At 43.3% G+C, this 17,503-nt stretch overlaps 1 protein-coding gene across 1 annotated transcript in view; it reads left to right on the top strand.

Annotated features, from left to right (window-relative positions):
- The window catches only part of LOC147898857 (uncharacterized), a 59,829-nt gene extending 44,075 nt beyond the window's left edge, over window positions 1-15,754 (top strand). Inside the window, exons 5-7 of the mRNA XM_087379240.1 lie at window positions 7,994-8,146; window positions 8,695-8,846; window positions 15,610-15,754. Coding sequence (XP_087235366.1) covers window positions 7,994-8,146; window positions 8,695-8,846; window positions 15,610-15,754 — 450 coding nt within the window. The remainder of the gene's footprint in view (window positions 1-7,993; window positions 8,147-8,694; window positions 8,847-15,609) is intronic.
- Window positions 15,755-17,503: the final 1,749 nt, after the last annotated feature.

Raw genomic sequence — 17,503 nt, forward strand, 5'->3', positions numbered from 1 at the left:
GAAAAAAGGAAGTTTTCCTGTTGAAATGCTTTGGCGTTTCTCCCCCTTAGAGACTTGGTGTAAATGCTACGTGAGCACTAATCAGGGTTTCAGAGCCTTCATCGCTCTTGGGAACAAGAACTCGAATGCCAAGTCTGCAAAGAAACCCACCAACAATCCTTTGCAGTCATCTTGACACCAATGCTGAATCCCATGTAGCTTGAATGAGATTATAGTTAACGGTGATACAATATTTCTTTTGGTTCTCTGTGGTGCGTCACGGTTTTTAGTTTTGCACTGCACTGTATCGGTAGATACACCTTAGAAACTTAAGATATAAGGGAAACTGAGACTGAGACGCATCCAAGAGACAACAAAACGAGATATTTTTTACGAAAACTCACTAAAAAGAGAAATATATGACCTTCCAAATAATGTACAAAAGGACCAAGGGAAAACAGTTGTGGATATATATAGAGATTCATCATAAAGGGTCCTTTATTGATTACATGGATGAGTACAGGTCCCTTTTTTTTCCCCGAAAAAATACTTCTATTAAGTACCGCAGGAGCAAGCTCAATGCAGGAGTACATCATGCCATGCATGAGAAAAACCAAAGCTCAAAAAGAGCTAGCAAATAACTAGGGTTGAGGCTGAAATTGCCACGTCAACCTTGAAGCAGAATCATAGAAGAAAGGCGATCCCCTCCGTACTCTAAAAGAAAGTGTTGAGGCTGCTCTCAATGAGCCCTCCATGCTTGCCTAGATGGCCTTTAATTTTATGTATAGTATCAGTCCAAATACCAGCCAATGTCTAAGATGGGTGAACTTGGGATCCATCCAATGCCATGCTGCAATACTAGCCAGAATCTCCCATGAAGTGTCTACAAAAGCATGTGTAGCTCTGAAAGGACTGAACGAGACATCCTGGAGAGACCATGACTCTAGTATGTATCGTCGAATAGAAAAAGCCCCATTTGAATCATGTCCCTTGAAGAAGACTTGAGGCCCCGTCAGAGATAGCCAAGCAATTGAGCCCCAGGTCATGAAGAAGGGTGATGTATGGAAAGTGCATAAGATTCTAGCAACACCCTTCTAGACCGTTCTCGCTTGTTTGCACTCCCAAATGCAATAGTGAACTGATGCAGCTGCAGCATGGCAACAACAAGGACATGTAGGGTCAGCCCCGAACTCGGACCTCCATAGGTTCATTGCAATCCCTCCATGAATAGAGGTGTATAGATCCCTTTGATGATGAGGTGCTCCGTAAATGAGACAATCCCAATCCAAGGGCATTTAAACTTGTCTAGACTTGAGGTTTCCCCTTTGCATACAAAGTGTTAGTATTTGCCAGCTTAGAGATCCTGCTATTGTGGCAAAGGCCTTTGCCAAATAGTAGTGTAAGGACTTTGCCACAAAGAGAAAAAGAAAAGGGGCCATCCATGTTGTAGTAACCTTGAGAGTCGGAAGGCCTCTCCCATGTGTCCCCTAGTAAATACATGATTTGAGCTCTTTGAGTACCGAAAGCCCTTCTTGAATCCATCTCTCCAAAAAAATTATCCTTGTGCATCGTGCCCGATATGACACTCTAGTCCACTCTATGATAATCTTTCGCAAGCTCAAAAAGAATGGAAAAATGCTGATCGTGGAATCTAAGTAGTTTGTGGGCATTGAGAAGATAAAGTTGTCAACAATGTTGTATATCAAAGCTGTTTGAGACAAAGACTCGGATTTGGTATAGGTCTACAAAGTTATATGTGACAGTGTGATGGGTTGGAATTGGTAGATGTTTGCTCTGTCTCCCCTTGTCCATGAGACAAATCCATCCTCTTGAGAGAGATGGAGGCATGGTCCCTCAGTTGAAATTCTCCTAGAAAGATGGATAGAGTGCGGTTGTGATAATTTCATAGTAGTGACAAAAAATGGTTTATGTGCGTCAATATCTCTTGACAGTTCTTTCTTGGAAGAGTCTGCTAGGCCTTTAGTGGCATTTCATTCGTGAAGGCCGCACATGAAAAGCTTTGGATGGCGCCAATTATTCACTTTGGTCATTTATGCTCAAGGTCATTTTGATTGGCAGCAAGGGTTTGTCGGATATTGTTTCTAGAGGTGAAAAGATGCTTCTTGATGCAACTGCTACTAGCACATCAATAGCCAAGTTTCTTCTATAGGTTCTTTTTTTATTCCAAAGAAAGAAACTTCTATTACATATGAAAGAAACTCCCAAAGCAAAAGCTTAAGGGTAAAGTACATCATACAAGCATGAGAAAACAAAACCCAAAGAGAAAGAAAGAAAGAAAGAAATTTTATATTCCCTGGCTGCCCGAACCTTAGCAAGCTCGATAGCTTTGTTCTTCAGTTGGGTTCTTGTAAGCTCCTCAACAATCCATATCTTTGTCCCCTTCAGCTTATAGGATTGTTGTAGAATCCTCTTCCTGAGTGTCTTCGAGTTGAAGGTGATGACAACGTGTCCATTCCTGGGCAATAAATAAACTGGGGAAGACTCCTCTTCATCATCATTCTTGTCATCAGTTGGGCTTGCTGACCAATCAATGGCCGGGACTGCTGCCTTGATTCTTTTGATGGCCTCATCGAAAGTGTCATTCTCATGATGCCAATCGGATATTCCCCCTATTCGAATCTTCATAGCATTCTCTTTCCGAAGGTGATGTTCTTGGATCTCTGCTTGGATGTCAACCTTGGGTTCAGCTGTCATTTTCACCTGGATGAGCTCTCTAACCGAGAGACTACAGTCTGTGAGTCACCTCAGAGGGGCAGCACGTAGGATTCAGCAGATAGATGCAGCCATCCCAGTGGAATGGACAGTTGAGATGCCTATTACTTCCACCACTTGGATGGGAGCTTTTTCGAGAACAGCAATTCCTCTACAAGTGATCGCTCTTCGAGGTCTCGGGAAAGATGCACTGGTCTTTGAAGTTGGGGATGGAGGTATACTCTCTAGATCCACGGATGATATTCTTCTAGAGGTTGCCTTTCAGCCTGTCAGGATTGCTGGTTTTGTGGACCATGGAGCGGGCTTGCAGTGGTACTTAGACCCCGACCCTCTAGTCTTGGCCCTGGGATCTTGGAGATTGTGGTTATATGGAGGTGCACCTATCAGGTGCTTGCAGTGGGACCCAGGAGAGTGGGAGTGGATAGATCATGGGCACCAAGAGAGGGGGATTCCCTTCTTTCGTTTCACGGTTGGTAATGCCATGAAATTTCAGCTGAGCAGTTGGGATTGGATTCCCTCCAGAGCCCCCCACTGGGACAGCTTCTTCATCATTGCAGATTTGCGTAGCAATTTCTAGAGGAGGCTCTGGAAATCCCTCAAAAATAGAAAGATCACTCTTTTATGTTGGCTTTCTATTCATGGAGGGAGTGCAGTGAACTTGTGGAGATCACGATTTGGGGTTGATTCCACTTGCCCTCACTGTTATTTTGCTGAGGAGTTAGTGCGACATTGTCTTTGGGACTGCAGTCAGGCGAGGAATGTTTGGAAAGGGGTTGCTCCCACTTGCCCTCACTGTTATTCTGCTAAGGAGTTAGTGCGACATTGTCTTTGGGACTGCAGTCAGGCGAGGAATGTTCGGATACTCAGCATTTTTCATACTTCCCCTTTCTTCATGACTTGGGGCTTGGTGGCATGGTTATCCCTTACTGGGCTCCAGGTGTTGTATGAGGGTGAGCCTTCTTCTTGGGCACTCTCGGTCCACTGGCAAGTGATAGAGCGCTGCTCTCTTTAAGATGTACCACTTACTCCCTTCAGAGCTTCTCATGCTTCAGCGGACACCTCTTGGGAGATTTTGGCTAGCATTTCCTCTTGGCACATTTGGAGAGCCAGATGTACAGAGGCCTTAGATGGCACCTAGATACACCATCATAGGTGTTCACGGGTATTTGGACTGACATGGTTCACACTTTGATAGCCATATGGGCTAGCATGAAGGGCCCTTCATGGGCAGCCTCTTCTAGGAGGACTGTATTTCTTCGACTTTGGAGGGGTTCTCCCTTTTTCTCAAAGGATTCTACCGGATTGAGATGGCACTATCAGCCCCAATCCTTTCTTTTTGGCTCTTGAGCTCTTCATGCATTGCATGGTGTATCCCGTATTTTCTTTAATACTTAATAGAAGTCTCTTTTTGCAAAAAAAAAAAAGACCCCCTAGACACCTAGTACACGCATTTTTTTTTTTCAAGAAATAGACTTCTATCAAGTAAGAGAAAAAACTCGTGAGAACAAGCTCTAAGCGGAATACATCATGAAATCATGAGGATAAATAAACCCTGTCAAAGTGAGGTGGAAAATAACCAAGGCTGAGGCTGAAAGTGCCACCTCAACCTTGTAGGAGTCTCAGAGAAGAAAGGAGAATCCTTCCATTCCCTTAAGAAAGAAGCCCTCCTAGCTGGGGCTGCGTGGGAGTCTCCTTGCATACTCGTCTATACGGCCATCAAAGTATGTACGGTGTCTGTCCAGATACTAGCCAATGTGGTGTACGGTGTCTGGGGCTGCATGGGAGTCTCCCTGCATACTCGTCTATACAGCCATCAAAGTATGTACGGTGTCTGTCCAGATACTAGCCAATGTGTGCGAGGGATGAACCTGAGTTCCCTCCAATGCCTCTGCGCATCTGGCTCTCCAGATATGCCAGGATGCTATGCTTGCTAGAATCTCCCAAGAGGTATCCACAGAGGCATGTACAGCTGCAAAAGGAAGGTGTGGTATCACATCCAACGAACATGACTCAACCTAAAGACGTCGAATCGAAATGGCCCGAGAGGAGTCAAGTCTCTCATAGAATACCTAAGGCCCTTCAAGAGAAAGCCACTGAGCCCCATGTCATAAAGAATGGGGAGTGGGCAAAGTGACTGAAAATCCTGGCTACACCCATCCAAATCATCCTCGCCTGTCTGCAATCCCATAAGCAATGCGGAATAGTCTCCAAAGCAGAGAGGCAACGAGGGCAAGTAGGGTGGGCTCCGAACCTGGATCTCCAAAGGTTCACTGCAATCCCACCATGGATAGAACGCCAAAAGAAGAGAGTGATCTTTCTATTCCTGTGGGATTTCCAGAGTCTCTTCTAGAAGCACCTCTGCAAATCCGCAGTGATATCAAATGTCTCCCAATGGTTCACTATTGAGCTAGAATCTCCTGGCATTACTGAACGTGTAACAAAAGAAGAGGATGCTCTTCTCTCGATGCCCTGCGTCAATCCACTCCCACTCTCCAGGGTCTCACTGCAAATACCTAATGGGAACTCCCCCGTAGAGCCAAAGCCTCCAAGATCCAGCTAGGGGTCTGGGTCGAGGAACCACTCTGAATCTAATCTCTGCACCAAAAGCCCTACAACCTTGACAGGCTGAAAAGCATACTCAAGCAAGATGTCCTTCATGGACCTGAGCAATCTGTCACCATCATGCACACTAAAAACTAAAGCATCCTCCTGTGCATCTCGAAAGGCTAAAACCCTAAGAGGAACACCGCCTCTCGTAAAAGTACCTACTCAAGTGGAGCAAGTGAGTGGCATATTTTATGTGTCTACCCAATCCGCTGGAAGGGCTACCTCAATCTACAAGATCCTCCCTGCACTCCGTCTGAGATGTCCTATCAACTGAGATTTGGTCTCCTCTAGAAGCCTGCGGAAAGCTTTCCATGACCCCAAAGATGATGTGGGTCCCCTCTCCCACCTGGACCACTACATGTAGAGTGAGGCACTAAGTTGTCTGCCATGATCATCCAATATACTGTCATTCCACATGATCGGTTGCCTATCAATCTTTTCACGAGAGGGAGGAGGAATCTGCGGAAGAGTGCTGCTGAAACTGGCCCATGCTTTTAGTATGGCAACCATGAGAGGGGACGAAGGTGATCTGAGGTGTGCTGTGGTGAAAATCCACCTAATACTGCTCATCCAGTCTCCTCCTGAAGAAGGTGTGCACGTCTGTATGCTGCTAATAAGAAATGCCTTCCCGGCTCCTGCCGTGGCATATACTTTTTTTGACTTACTTTGGCTTCATTTTGGACTCACTTTGGCTTCATATTCCAACAGCCCCCCATGAAGGCAAGGTGAGAGAATAGAGGAGAGAAGCGACACCCATGACAACATCCAACTATTAGCCTATGCAATCTCAGAAGCAAGTGTGCATGGCTCAGAGGCTAGTGAGCATGGTACAACAGACCCAGAGGCTCATCTAACGTGGCTCAGAGGCCCAACATGCATGGATGCAAAAGACTAAGAGCATGCCTCAGAGGCTGGAGAGCATGGCACAACAGGCTCAGAGGCTCTACCAACCATGGCTCAGAGGCTCAACAATGGAGAACTCATCAATGGAAGAACTCCTTCCAATACATCCCCCCATGGCTTCATAACATGAAGTGGTAGGAAGCCACACAAAAATAAAACCAACTACAATCATTTTTGGGGGACTACCTAGAGCAGAGTACCCTTAGACTCGATGAAAACCAATACATCTGCAATACATATCATTTTAGGGGGGCTACCTAGGGCAGAGGACCCCAAAATACCCCAAGCTGTAGTAATAAATAAAATCTCTCTTTGTGAAAGAGATGTCCTCCAAGTAGCCACTACACGTGTGCACATCCCTGCAAGTCGATGACAATGTCGCTGAAGCACTGGGCAGGGATGCCCCAAGATATATGTCGGTGACGTCCTTGGGACGGCTACCTGGAGCACTCACATGGTGACTCTCAAAATGACGGAATGGAGAGTCACCAATGTGATGTCAAAGTCCTCAAATCAGAGGACAAATGCTGAGTGTAGCAAAGCTTCCCGAATAAATGTACAAATCACAAACAAATGTATATAAGTCTTGCAAAAGACCCAAATGTTACATTCCGGTAACTTTAATTCTGATCAACCATTGAGAGGGTCAATAATCGGGAGATATCGGCAGGCAGCTTTTACTGGCGGAACTTGTAGGCAGAAGAGGCGACTCTTTGGAGCAGAATGGCGGGCAGCAGTGTGAGCAATCCCAAGGGTAGCGTGAGCAGCAGCTTGACAGCAATCCCGATGGCAGCGTGAGCAGCAGATCTAGAGCTGCGTGAGCAGCAGCAGCAGCGTGGGCAGCGTGGAGCTATCTTATCATCCAGCCTATTTGCTTGAGGTTTGCAATGAATCACAAGGCTATATTACATTTATATTGAAAATAAAAATATAAATTGTAGGGTAAGGCAACACAGCTCATGTGGCAAAGTACATGGCTACCAAAAAAATTCATCAAATCAAGTACTACCGTACCAATTTCTTCCTAAATGGTCCTGACATGGAATATGTCAAAATATACGTAGAATGTGCCATTCCTGTAGAACTCAACTATGAATTAATTCAAGTAAGAAGGAGCGGATGATGAGGGAGAGCCGACAAACTCTATGACACGAGACTTTCAAAACCCAAAACTTACCAGTAGTTCTAGAATTTTCAGACTTCATGCTCATGCCCAGTAATGAGAATTGAATCTTATATGAATAGCAGACATACTAAAAGGTTTTCTCAGTATGGTGACTATGTTGCATGCTTTTAGGTTGAGAGATGGCTGTTTCTTTCCCCTTTCCTTTAATATGTATGGGGAGTTGTGTTATTCTTATTAAAATCATGACACGATGGAATCTTCTTATTCTTGACAAACCATTTTCGTTTATGATTGAGCTGATTAGAGGTATTGAAAGTTGTGCTGGCAGTGTCGTTCTATTTTTTTCATGGCAATTGGATAGCAGACATACTACAAGGATTTCTCAGTGTGGCGACTATGTTGCATGCTTTTATGTTGAGAGATGGACTGAGGCCTGTTTCTTTCCCCCTTCTTATAATATGTATGGGGATTTGTGTTATTCTTTTTAAAATCATGACACCATGGAATCTTCTTATTCTTGACAAACCATTTTCGTTTTTGATTGAGCTGGTTAAAAGTATTGAAAGGTGAGTTGGCAGTGTCGTTCTATTTTATCATGGCAATTGGACATGCCTCTGTTGATGTGATGCACTGCATTATCAACAGATAAAAGATAAAATGCTTGAGAGCCAAAATGATACCATAAAAGAGTTGAAGTCAGAGCTATCGAGTCTCAAGAAATGTTTAGCAGAAAAGACTGCCAGTATGGAAGCTATGGAGGCTGATTATGCAACGCATTTGTGCAAGGAAGCTGATCAGGTGCTTGGACTTGGCATTTAATTTAATGTTTCTTCAATATTTGGCCATTGGAGTCAGAAAGTTCACTGCTCTTTCAGAATTGATATCTATAAAAATGGTCTATGAGAAGGGAGAAAGACACATTGCTATAGGAATGAAAATGCTAGCTATCATCAATAGATAAATAAGTTTCAACAATTGATTCTTCATATTTGAGCCACCAAAAACCCTGCCTCCTTACTCTTGACAGAAGACTACTAGCATGGGATTTTGACCCCTTGGCAAGGAAAAAACCCGCGTACTCCTTTATTAAACAATCCTTGATATGCTTCTCCTGGCCTGCTATAGCCTATTTCATTTTTCTGTTTTGCTATGTGATTTGGCAGTTCTGTGTTTATTGCACACTTCAGAACTTTGCGCAGACCTAGATACTCAACTCAGAATTTGTTTCGAAGAATGCCACAATGAGGAGAATATTTCTATCTGCTTTGTCTGGTCAGATTGAAAGTGAATCTCATGGGAGTGCATTTGAGAAACAGAATTGCTTCAAAGATCACATTTTGTTCCAGGTCCAGGCCTTGCAAAGAGAAATAGGAGACCAAGATATTACTATTTCACACCTTGAAGAGCAGCTACAAGTTGAAAAAGATGCAAAAACAGCAGCTGAGCATGTTAAATCTGTATTGCAGAAAAAAATGGCGGAAAAGGATGAAATGTTAAGGTATGAATCATTCTTCCCATTCAAACTCTTCTCTCTACAAAAAAGTTGACAAAATGTTTTATCTTAATGCAAAAGAATTCAAGTTGAGGTTCTTTTCTAGCTAAGATGCTGTGGAAAAGAGGATTTCCCATGTGGACTAAACAAGAACTGATACAACTGATCAACAAATGGGAGGGAGGGTTGGGGTGAGGGGGGGTGGGGTACTTCAAGATAATTACAAAAAAACACCTCATCTTAGAGTCCTCTAAAACAAGTGAGTTCCAACAAAACACCTCATCTTAAAGCAAACGCGGCCAAAGTATGAGCTACAATAAATGTGAGGGATCCAACTTCCAAACCCAAACAATGAGCAAAAGAATTCAATTGCAAGTCCTACACCACCCAAAGCTTGTGTGAAGTGGGTCCCTCCATTGTCTTAGTGAGTACCCCTGCACGACATAGGCTCCACTATGACTACCAGTTCTTCCAAAAATAGTTTGCAGATAGGGGGTGGCGCCTTATGTGCCCAGCCTGCTCTCTAAAGTAGCTCGCAGCTAACTAGAGCGGCTCTTTGTGACCAGACAAGCTCCCAAAGCTAATTCACAATCTGAAGCTTGAGCCTTGTGATTAACCGGGGCCTCTCTTCCAAGGTGCCTCATCAAGGCATCTCTCGAAGACCAGCCTGCTCTTCAAGAACACTACCGCGATGCAAATCCAGGCCTTTATGATTGGCCATGTGCCCACAAAAGTTGGTGACAACAGATAGTGCTCAACGACCAGTAGCCTTGTCCAACCGCTTGCAACCATAGAGCTGGCCTTTATGTCCACCCAACCCCTCATGAAATAGTTCATGGGCAAAAGGTAGAGCTTTGTGAGCAGCCTGGCTTCCACGCTCAAATCGGGACCTCCATCCAAGCCTTGGTGGTCAGCCCATGCTCTAAAACACCGACCCCGACCAGCCCTAGAACCCTCTAGGGATCAAATCGTGTCCTCTAGCAACCACCATTAGGCTGTCAAAGTTCCTTTCCTTTCCAACTCCACGCCCACGAGACATGATCTTCAAGTCCCAGAACCTCCATTCCCAACTCGACCACGCGATGTGATCCAGCTGATTTCCATTTGTATGCACATACGGCCTTTGGAATTGGAGGCTTCCACGTGGCAATCCACAAACTACTTAGCCCTTGCCCCCTCTTTGGAACATTCCAAAGGCCCAAACATTTAATACCAAGGGGCCTTTGGCACGTAAATCTTGCACCTAAATTCTCCAAAGTATTGCCCACATAGTTAAGGTTAGCAACAAGTCAATTTCACAATAAAAAATTCATGCCCTTGTGACATACCCCCTCTTTAATAATGGCAAGCGACCTCGATTGCATGTAAGTGTGAACAAACACATCCACAAATTCTAATACATGTACAAAGTGAAGTGATAGCACTGGCATCTACTGCCATCATAAGCATGTTCCAACATGTATTGCAAAACTCACGTTGCACGTATGATTTTCAGAGCCTAGGATAGCAAACCATATGCACTAATCGCTCCTCTCTGATCCTCCCTTGCTGCCCCCTCCACTGTCCAGCCCCCTCTCTAGCCATCTCCCTAGCCTCCCCCCCGCCCCCCCCACTCTTGCCCCTACCTACTACCCCACCCTCTTCTCTCGCTTCATAGGTGGATTGCCGCAAGGCCTCCCCCCTTCTCATCCCCTACCCCTTCCTTAGTCCTGCTCCATTCCCTTCTTTTTCCATCCCCACCCGCAGCAAGGAGTTGTCAGATAGAGCTTCACCATGTTCGACTCAGCCTCCTCACCTAGATTGATGAATGGATACACAGTCAGTCAATCCTCGACTGCTTCCACGGGCCACGAAAACAATTATTTTCTCAACAGACGAGTTGCAGCAGTAGCTCAAGAAGGATGTGGAGATAGGAAGCTCTACCTCGCTCTTCATTTGCATCCATGAGTCCCATCCTTCCAGATCGCAAGCCAGGGACTGGGCTTGCGGCCTTACCAAAAGATCTTGCTCCCCACCTTTCAGATGAATGATTACTTGGTCGAGGCTTCTTCGTAGTGGATTTTGATTCTCTTGAGGCCACGGCTTCACTACTTAAGGTTAATCCCTTGGCGCTAGCCTCTAGGAGGACTTTTATGTCACCTTTCACTCTGGGTTTTGATCATGTTAAGGAGGACATTAGGTCACATCTCTCTTCATCCGACTACTCGGCCTTCCTCTAGTGCACATCGACACCTTGCCACTATTGGAGCCTCCTTTGGAGTGATCACAGAGATCCCCCCCCCCTCCAGGCTTGCCTTCTTCTTCAATGGAAGTGGTTAAGGCCGATGGGGTGCCTAAAGTTAGGGCATTGTCTCTGCTGACCCTAACATCATGGATGACGACATCATGCTTTAGCGACCAGTTGGATCATTTTTCCGCTAGAGGATGGAGATTTCAAGCAAACAGGATCAGTGCAGGATATGTAGGACCCATGGGCGTTTTACTAGAGACTGCCCATGGAGGAAAAAAGGACCTAGAAGTCTTCGGGTGCAAGTCCTCGCATTGAACCCTCGGCACCCTGCACCCTCGTCTTGCACTGTGTGCTACTAGACCTTCAGCAATACAGTAAGCTATTATGTCGTCCCCCATTGGGTTGCAGTTAGGGTTGTAACTCCACCAGCACAAGAGGACACCTCTCGTGGCTTAGGCTCTTCTTTGATCGTAGTAGGAGACATTCCTGTTTTGGTCATGATTGAGGCTTTCGTTTCTTCAATTACAAGTCAAGAGGGGCCTTCTGATGCCGCAGCTACTGCCAAAGATATAGCCATGGATAGAGCCAGTCGTGGCACTTCTGCAGAACTCGGACTCCTAGTCCTCTATCCAAGCAGCCCTCTGCCTCTACTGCACTCCATACTTCTTCCATTGATAGAGGCAAGGGGGTTTCCTCTCCTTCTCCTTCCTCGAGTGTGGGGATTCTTCACACTCATGTGTCAGGCCATGGATTTCCCTCCACTTGATAGCTTTGGCAAGAGGGCTCCTTCTTAGGAGAGATTTGTTTCTCCATCCTACCTTCATGGATGAGGATTGTATCTTGAAACATATATGGCCTTGGTGGTGTGCCACATTGCTGTACTTTCTTTTTTTCCCGCCCTTTCTGCAGTAGCAATCTTTCTTTGATTGTCGGCAAACTCATTACATAGACTACAATGTATACTTGTCATCATATACTGAGATCTTGTGCTGATGTAATGTTGAGCTCCCCATTCAAGGGAAGATTTTGTGTAATATAAAGCATAAAAAATTTCACCCCCCCAAAAAAAGTGTGCTATGGTTACTGCTATCTTCACACATGCTTTTTGGCCATTGGATTTCGGCTATTGTGGATGTTATTTTTGGTCGCTTTTCCAGGGTCGGATTCATGGCTGTCCTTTTTCTACTCGCCTCATACCTGATTGGCAACAACTTTTGGCTGATTTGTATGGGTCAGGTCGACCTCTAGATTCTGGTAACACCCTCCATTTGCAGAGTATACATTGGAGCCAGGTGTTTGTGTTTCCTTTAGCACATCTTGAGCCTCAAAAGACGTATTTTTTGCATCGTCTGGGGATTTCTACAGTGGATGATAGTAGTGGCTGGTTAGGGCTATGTCCTTTCTTTTCCACAAGCTAGGAGGCATTTTTGTTTTGGTTTGCATCACAATATGGTTTGGCATACTCTTTCATATATGTTGCAACCTTTTTTGCCGCAACATCTTTTTTGGACTTGTCTTGCTGCTCATGATTTTCTTCCCAGACTAAGAGCTAGGATACCCTTTGGTAGGCAGTTTTGGTTATTTGGCAGATATTCCTCGAGGCCTGATTATGACCAGTTCTTCTATTGGTGCCGTTATTGGGCTTTGTGATTGTTTTAACATGCTTGTAACATTCAATTGTACGAGCAGTCTTGGTTGGATATTTATCGTTTCTTCCGTCCCTCGTTGCATTGATCTCTCCAAGATGCACATTCTTCTGGAGACCTTCCTTTGGCCCAGTTAGAAGTGTTTTACTATTGTTTTAAGTTCTAAGTAGTAGTTGTCTCAGTTTGAGACAGCTATGAATGCATATTTTTCCTAATAAATACTGCGTCTTACAAAAAAGTGTGCGTGAGGAGGAGGGATGGGGGGAGGAGGTTTCATCTAATGTTGCTTTTTACAATAGAAAGCTATGTGTGAGAATAGCTACTTGGTCAAGATTTTGTAAGGATTTCTCAAATTAGGATTGGGAAGTGTGACTTGTTGGTGTGCATGCATTCGAATTGCACAATTATTCTACTTTGAAGATATGTTCTTGATTTTTGTTTCAATTTGTGTTTTGGATATTTTATTTATACATGTATATGTTTGAAAACTTCGTTGGTCTATAAGGATAGTTGCACAATTATTCTACTTTGAAGATATGTTCTTGATTTTTGTTTCAATTTGTGTTTTGTATATGTTACAAATACATGTATATGTTTGAAAACTTTGTTGTTCTATTGTATTTTTGCTTTGGGAGGATCTTCTAGCAACTATTTCATGGCATCATGTTTCAGATATTTCCAAGTTGAGATAGAGCATGTAAGAGAGTTGTATGAAACCAGGGAAAAGTCAATAGCACATGATCGAGATAAAGCCTTGGAAAGCCTGCAACTCGTGGCAAAGGTAAGTTTTCACCTATTTTCATATGCATAAAACAAACCATTTGGTGATGAATTGTTTGTGTTTTACCGTCCAATTTTTTATGCATCATCCACTCGAGTAATTGCTACCAATTGCTTAGACTTTGAAGTTGGTAAAATGTTCATCAACAATAAAAAGCTGGAAAATAAACAAACTTTACGAGGGTTTTGTAGCTCTCCTTGGTTTTCTTGAAGGTGTTTGTTTGAAGTTGGTAAAATGTTCATCAACAATAAAAAGCTGGAAAATAAACAAAACTTTACGAGGGTTTTGTAGCTCTCCTTGGTTTTCTTGAAGGTGTTTGATCCACCCTAGTGCTAGAGAAGACAAGAGATTGGATCATCATGACAAAAGGATGTGTATTCATCAACAACTAAAAATACAAAGGGACATGGGTTATATAGGAACCAGCCCTAGCTGTAACCCTAGAAAGTGGATGCTTGGTTCATATTATCGACATCACCGTACATAGACCCACACACCTCTTTTTCTTTTGGCGAAATGCATGTATTTTTTATTACGAGAGGCTGTCCCCAAAATGGAGACCAGCAAATACAAGATCAGAAATTGTCATTGTAAGACAATAGAGAGGGTAATCTAACTGACAAATAGACAGGAAATCATAAAAGGATTGCCTGAGCGACATCCGGGAATAGTAGTACATGGAAGAAGTAGGCTCTCTAAAGACTCAATGATTCATGTCTTTCCAAAGAGTCCACAGAGCCGAAGATCGAACTCATGTGAAAAAATAATCAAACTCCTCCCTGTTTGGTTTATATGTAGACGTGGCCCTGCTTTCTACACCCAAGGTGCGACCGCCTGCACTACCAGATTGGTGGGTTTGACCAATCTCTCCCAAGCCAATGAGTATTGTCAGATGAAATATCTAGGGATTGGGCATGATTGTTACCCACTCTGCAAGAAGTTCATCAGAGACAAGCTTCATACTTCAATCACTCATGGACCAATCAACATTCTCCTACTCCAAGATGAAGGAGCAAATGGAGAAAGGTTGTGAACACAAGTGAACAAGAAGTGGTCACACAGAAACTCCAATAGAATGCTCAATGCAAATGCAGTACAAGTATTGTACCCAAGTACTACACACCAAAATAGACATAAGTCCTAGTCTATCCTACACCACTATATCATTGTATGTGTCTACAAATCTCCCATCAATGATATGGCTGAAGTACTTTGGAATGATCTCAAAAGCACTTGTTATACCTAAAGTACCATGGTTGCACAAATTCATCCATGTGTGAAATTGTGAATATAGCAACCTATGGGAGTACAAAAGAAACAATGTCATTTTACAACCCCCCTTGACATTATTTCAATGTCTCCGATCCCCAAGCCTTATCGATGATGTGTGAAAGGAGGTGCTGACAGGCTTTTGGTGAAGATATCCTCCATATTGTCCTAAGTGAAAGAATGGATAAGGTCAATGAAGCCATCGAAAATACAATCCCGTATGTATTGATGATGATTTTCAATGTGTTTCATGCGAGCATGAAAGACAAGATTGTTGCCAATGGCAATGCAACTCTAGTTGTTAGAAATGAGAGAGGTTGCTTGACCATCATGGGCATGATGCAAGTCATGCCCACGATGGTTTTGCATCTGAAACCCGCGTTTCGGGGCACCCAAAAAACCTGCAATGTTCAAAAGACCCTAATTTTCCCCTATTCTGGAAAATATGGTGTTGCATTGAATTTTTGCTGCCCGTACGTCTCAAATCGCCGCCCGTATGCTGAAATCGATCTTCAGCCGTACATTTGCCTTTAGCCTGTCCAAGTGCAATACGGACATGAATCATGATTCATGATTCCATGTATCTTTCTCAATTCTGAAATATGACCATTGAAGCTTGAATCTACAATGATGTGTTGTTAATTATCTAATTTAGAAATTAGTAATATGTTTCAAGCATCCAATTTCAAGTTCTAAATGACATATCAAATGTCTGTGCACTATGCTCCATGAGTTTTTTTCTTGTATTGGACTTCTGATGCTGGTAATAGTCTAAAATGCTTTAATATTTCTGAAAAAAAAAGGATATTTAAATATCCTATTATGCACGAAACGTTTTTACAGATTTTCAAGTTTGCCTCGAAATGTTTCCGAAACTCCGAAACCCGTTTCGAAACTTGGCGTTTCAAAACTCCTCGCCTACTATGCTACCATGAAGGATGTCCTTGTGCATCCTCAAACCTTTGAGGCTCAATTTCAGCTTCCATAATGGAGGTCATCGATGCGAAATTGACCTATCCATGCGCACTTTTTTTGCTTGCCCTTGTTCTCCCCAAAGTAGGCTGATCCTTTGCATCCTAAATGATCAACCTTGCCCATTTTGGAATGGATTTCTCAGCTTTACCGTTGGCTGTACCACTTGGAGTTGTATCCTGAGGTTGACTGACTTTACAACGGTGATAATGTATCCAAACATTGGGCTGTTTTCCCTCACCATCTGGAACATTTGAGGAAGAATCACCCTCAACATGTGGCAAACTAGCTGAAGTATGAGAGGAAGAAGGAGTTTCCTTGGGATAACCCATATCATCATCCTCAAACTGAATTATATCCAAAGGAGCATCATCATAAGGTGGCAAATCCACACTAGTGGGCTGCATGCATTCATTTTCAGCAAATGCAACATCTCTGCTGATTATTATCTTGCTGGATCATAGAGCCTGAAGCCTTTACTTTCAGCACTATATCCAACAAAAATGTATTTGATGCTTTTGTCATCAAGATTTAATCTAAAGTGAGATGGAATCAAAGCATAAGCAACTGAGCCAAACACTCGGAAATGATGAACCTTTGGCTTTGAGCCATAAAACGTCTCAAAAGGTGTTACATTAACCAATGCTTTTGTAGGGCATCTATTCTATATGTATGTGGCTGTAGTAATGGCCTCTCCCCAAAATGCCTTTGACACTTTCTTGCATTTCAGCATGCATCTTGTCATTTCCATAAGTGTCCTATTGTTTCTCTCTAAAATAGAATTGTGCTGCGATGTGTGTGGCACGGTCTTGTGATGCTTGATCCCATTTTCCTTCAACAATTGTACCGTCGACTATAATTATCTGATTGCTTAAGTACGGTTGACATAGTTGAAACACAATCTAAGTATGGTTTTCTGGGATGGAATCTGCGGTGTAGGAATCTTCTCTCTCGGGAGGGGGAGTCAACCAGGTGGTTTCCAAACGACCCCTATTGGGTATCCGCTGGTTAGATTCATCAAATGCCTCAATCTCCAAGTACCCTTCAAAGGCATTTGATTTGTACTCTCCCCCATTGTGTGAACAAAGTGTTTGTATCCTTGAATTGGTTTGGTTCTCAGCCAAGGCTTTGAACTCTTTGAACTAATAAAACACTTCAGATTTAGTCTTCATGAGGAAGAACCATGTGAATCTAGAATAATCATCAATGAAGGTAACAAAATACCTTGCCTCTCTATGGGTTGTCACATTCATGGGACCACATACATCACTGTATATGATTTGCAAAACTCTAGGGGCTTTCATTGAACTTGAGCCATCCTTCTTGAAAGGAAGACGGTATAATTTTCCAAGAGCACACCCTTCACACACTTCATTTCTAATTCCTGTAATTTTGGCATTCCATGAACCATTTCATTGTCATGCCATAAATCATTGGGAGAAGAAAAGACAGCCAAAGCTTGTTGTACATAGGAATGAGCATCAAGCTTGTATAGCCCTTTATCATAAGTACATGTTGCCACAATTTCATACCCTTTCTTGTGATCCTTGATCCTGCATTGATCATCTTGAAACTTAACAAGCATGTGTTGATCTTGGGCAATAGAAGAAACTGAAATTAAATTCTTTCTCAAATTTGGGGCATACCAAACATCACAGATGTATTTTTTCTTGCCAGAATCCAAAAGGATGGGAATATCTCCCACTCTCGTGATGTCTTGTGATGCATCATTTGCACATGTAATCTGTGTGCCATGAACAAGTGA

This window comes from Dipteris shenzhenensis, chromosome 9 (assembly GCF_047967505.1).
Source record: "Dipteris shenzhenensis isolate YYH24624 ecotype China chromosome 9, Dip_SZ_1.0, whole genome shotgun sequence".
Classification (NCBI taxonomy): Eukaryota; Viridiplantae; Streptophyta; class Polypodiopsida; order Gleicheniales; family Dipteridaceae; genus Dipteris; species Dipteris shenzhenensis.